The following is a 3,930-nucleotide window of genomic DNA, read 5'->3' as shown; positions in this document are numbered from 1 at the left end:
GTTGCTGATTTGCCTGGAGTAAAGCCTCTTTGGTATGGGCCAATGATGTTCTGGGCGTATGGGGCTATCCGGCCTAGCAAGATAGCCTAGAATATCTTATAGATGGTACTCAGTAACGTTCCCACCTGATTGTCAGACGGGATTCTAGGTGGTGTTGTTATACGAGCTTGGAGCACCATGCTAACGAGATAGTGATCCGAGTCTATATTGGCCTCTCTATATGTTCTGACATTCATCAAGCCTGAGAGGTGGCGGCGTTCGATCAACACGTGGTTAATTTGGTTGAAAGTGGTCCCATCTGGAGAGGCCCACGTATGTTTGTGGACCGCTTTCCGCGCAAACCAGGTACTTCTAACAACCACTTCGTGTGACCCTGCTAATTGAATAATCCGCAGTCCGTTATCATTTGTATTTTCGTGTAAGCTATGGGTGCCAACGTATCGCCTGAATATGGGCTCCTTCCCTACTTGGCTGTTAAAATCCCCAAGTATGATTTTAATATCATATCTGGGACAGGCTTCGAGGGTTCGTTCTACTGCCTCGTAGAAGGTATCCTTCTCCGATTCTGCAGTCTCCTCTGTAGGGGCGTGAACGTTAATGAGGCTTATATTTCTAAACTTGCCTCGCAAAAGCAGAGTGCATAGCCGTTCGCTTATGTTTTCAAAGCCGATAACAGCAGGTTTCATTTTTTGGCTGACTAAGAAACCTACTCCGAGCACATGGTTTACTGGGTGGCCACTATCATATATGGTGTAGCGGCTCTTCTCCAGGAAACCGGTCCCTGTCCAACGCATCTCCTTTAACGCTGTTACATCAGCCCCATATTGGGACAGGGTATCGGTTAGCTGCTCATCAGCTTCATCTCTGTACAGGGAGCGCACGTTCCATGAGAAAATGCGCAAATCGTTATTCCGTTGTCGTTGTATAATCCGTCCAGTCCGAGGCTCCTGTTGTGGCTTCGTAACAAGTTGTTTTCCGTGTAGGGTTGCCAGCCCTACCCAACCCCCAACCTGGAGGACCAGTTGGTACAATTTGTCCCGCTTACAGTCGTATTAAAGCGAAAGCTCCAGTTGGTAGCCCATGTAGTGTTTGGACGTCTGAAGAATTTCCTAGGTCTGACGTACGACGTAGGTAAGACGTACGATAACCGAATAACTGGAAACTACCGAAACAGATGGGAGGACTCAATGAAAAAACTCGCTTTTCAGTTTTCAGAATTGGAGGGCGCGGTCTCTCGACCGAGAAGAGTCGGGACAAATACTTTAGAAACAAAAAAACCGAAGGTAATACATATGTGTATGTATATTTCATCTTTTCAGAAACAATTATTCTTGGAAGTCCTTAAACTACTCTAAATTGAACTTAAAACGTATATCACCAGCGTTTGGAATAAATTTAACATCCCAACTAATTTGTTCACCCCCTTTCACAGCTTTTGGTGTGTGAAGTAAATGTACACCTTGTCTAGTGTACAAATCCCATGAAATATAGTTTCCGATTTCAGGAGCTAGTACTGGTCCGGTAGTAACGTTCCGCCTTTCTTTGTCGCTGCCATCCAAGCTCCAATCGACCCAAAGTGCTATGCCGTTAACGGTGCCTGAGCTGCACAAACGATTGCATAATAGTTAACATTTTTAAAGGATTCCAACAGTGGATTTTTGTTTGACATACCCTTCAACGTGTAGCGTTCCGGAGTTGTCTATCGATTGGTGGAAAGAGCTAAAATCAACCGTGAGAAGATCCACTTTTTGGGATAATGCTTTGCATGGATACTCCCAAAGAGGTTGAGCTTCCACGTTTGTGTCTGCCAGAAGTGAGGAATTCTGTAGTGAGGGTAAATTGGGATTCAGATTTGAATTGTCTTTGGATTTTGAGAACTATATTTGATTACCTCCACGAAACTATCAAAAACGTCGTGCTTAAAGCCCTCGCATTCTCCAAGGGGGGCGCGTATTTTGAACAAATCCAAAAACTCAACGGCGATCGCGTAGATCTTGGCCTTTCCCGGTACAATGCACACATCCTGTCTTAGTTTCTCCCTAATTTTCATAAGCGCTGCACCGAAGTAGAAATTATCCCAAGGCAATATCGATGTAACGAAATATGGTTCGCCTATCACGTGGGTGATTTCCAGTGGATTTTCAAGTTCGTCTAACGATTTCAAAACGGTGACATTAGTCAGCCCGTTTGCATTTACATAACTCTCTAAGACGTTGCGCGATAGTTTATTTGGCTCTAAGCAGAGAACCTTGCTCGCCCCAAGAGGCCTTGTGCAAAGTCCTAACAGTGATCCATCGCTCATGGAAAGAACCACTGAATTTGGTGTGATGATGTCTTCGAGGAGGCTCATGTACTTTTTAGTTCGCGGTGTATAGTTAAGCTGGCCGATTCGGGTTCTGGAGTAAGCCAGATGGAATGCGCACGTACAGCTGAGTCTTGGGATTGTGATGTTACTTTCCTGGGAATTTCTGGCATCGAACCAGAAAGAGTAGTCATCGTGATAGGCGACGAGACATGATTCGGAGGTGCTCGAAATAGTCAATGGCTTGGGGAGATAGTAGATAGCTTGGGTCCAGTGGTCGCGCCAGGGAATAACATTCTGTTTGGGAATATTTTCGCCATCTTTCTGGGATTTCAAAAGGCTCTCGAAATCCGGGTGGGCCCAATAAGGAGCACAACTTAGAACAATCTCGCCTTCCTGGTCCATTTTGATGTCCCACCAAAAGAAAACTGCTTGGGCCACTCCCATTCCGTTTGATTTGAAAGGAATTGCTGATCGACGCTTTTTGGGAACACCAGCTGGATCAGTAAAATTAAATTCAAAAGCCTCAAGTGGGTTGGAAAGTGGATTGAACTGGTTGCGTGGTATTTGACTGAGCTGCAAATCATGCACCGCACACTCGCCTTCACATTCTTGGATTTCTTTGGGAACTTTCAGGAGGATGTCTGCGTCTAAATTCGCTATAAGTCTTGGTTTGTTCCATGATTGCACGAAAGGACTCTCAACAACTTGTGCGTAAATCGTCGCTTTGCTTGGGATAACGACACAATCCTCGGTCAGCAAGTAGCGGTGGGCATGGTTGAATATTTCGATCGCTCCCTCCCCTATCAACTCTGTATCGAAGACCTCTGTGACGAGAACATTCGCTCGCTCCTCCATATCGCAACCAGGTCCGACTTTAAGTTCCGTCGATCGCTTCTTAATGAGTTTGATTTTTTCACTCATACCGTTGGCGCCAATCACTTTTTCCGCACAATTCGCCATGGGCAGGAATGCCTCACAAGTAGTCACCGAGTCGGCTCCCGACTTCACGGCCATCATTGAAAGGAGTCCAGTTCCCGTCCCAATGTCCAGTACATTAGCTTTAATTCCATTTTCGTGGAGTTTTTTGATTGTTTTCTGTAATGCCGCGAAATATTTCTTGTTGCGCTCCGTATCGTGAAGCATGTCGGCGAACGCTGAACGGGCGACTTCTTGATGATAGTCGTAGTCATCGCAACGAGCCTCCCACTCAGAGCGACCAGTTATCGGATTCAGATTTTGCACGAACGTCCCCATTTGATTTTTAAGCAAAAAGTTCTTAAAACTATTTAACTCCGAGAAAGTAAGGAAACGACGAACCGACAACACTAACAAGTTTGACATTTGAGAGAAGTGCACGTGCTGATTGCTTACGGCATTGCCATCTTACAGAGTTATGTAAGTGCTGCCGTTTGAAATGTGTTTTATTCATTGCTTAAGACTGATTTTTTCAGTTATTTTTTTTTCAAAACAAAAATCGGAGCTTCTTTTTCTGAGTTTTATTATGACTCTTTGTTTAACACAAATGTCAACAAATGCCATTGGATGCGCTATTCCCTGAAACCCTCCCCATCATCCTTTTCCTATTCTCTCAGTGGTCAACCCCTTTCACTACTGACCTCCTCCAA

At 45.0% G+C, this 3,930-nt stretch overlaps 1 protein-coding gene across 1 annotated transcript; it reads right to left on the bottom strand.

The window, feature by feature from the left end:
• Positions 1-1,284: 1,284 nt before the first annotated feature.
• On the bottom strand, positions 1,285-3,655 carry LOC119649955 (protein arginine N-methyltransferase 7). Its single transcript, XM_038052391.1, has 3 exons — positions 1,892-3,655; positions 1,672-1,823; positions 1,285-1,602 (listed from the first exon to the last, which is right to left on the bottom strand). The coding sequence occupies exons 1-3, from the start codon at positions 3,644-3,646 to the stop codon at positions 1,347-1,349; spliced, it is 2,163 nt and encodes a 720-aa protein (XP_037908319.1). The 5' UTR covers positions 3,647-3,655; the 3' UTR covers positions 1,285-1,346.
• Between the last annotated feature and the right edge of the window lie 275 nt (positions 3,656-3,930).

Source organism: Hermetia illucens, chromosome 2 (assembly GCF_905115235.1).
Source record: "Hermetia illucens chromosome 2, iHerIll2.2.curated.20191125, whole genome shotgun sequence".
NCBI classification, from domain to species: Eukaryota; Metazoa; Arthropoda; class Insecta; order Diptera; family Stratiomyidae; genus Hermetia; species Hermetia illucens.
The sequence above is the reverse complement of the archived record's forward strand: the minus strand, read 5'-3'. Positions and strand labels throughout refer to the sequence as shown.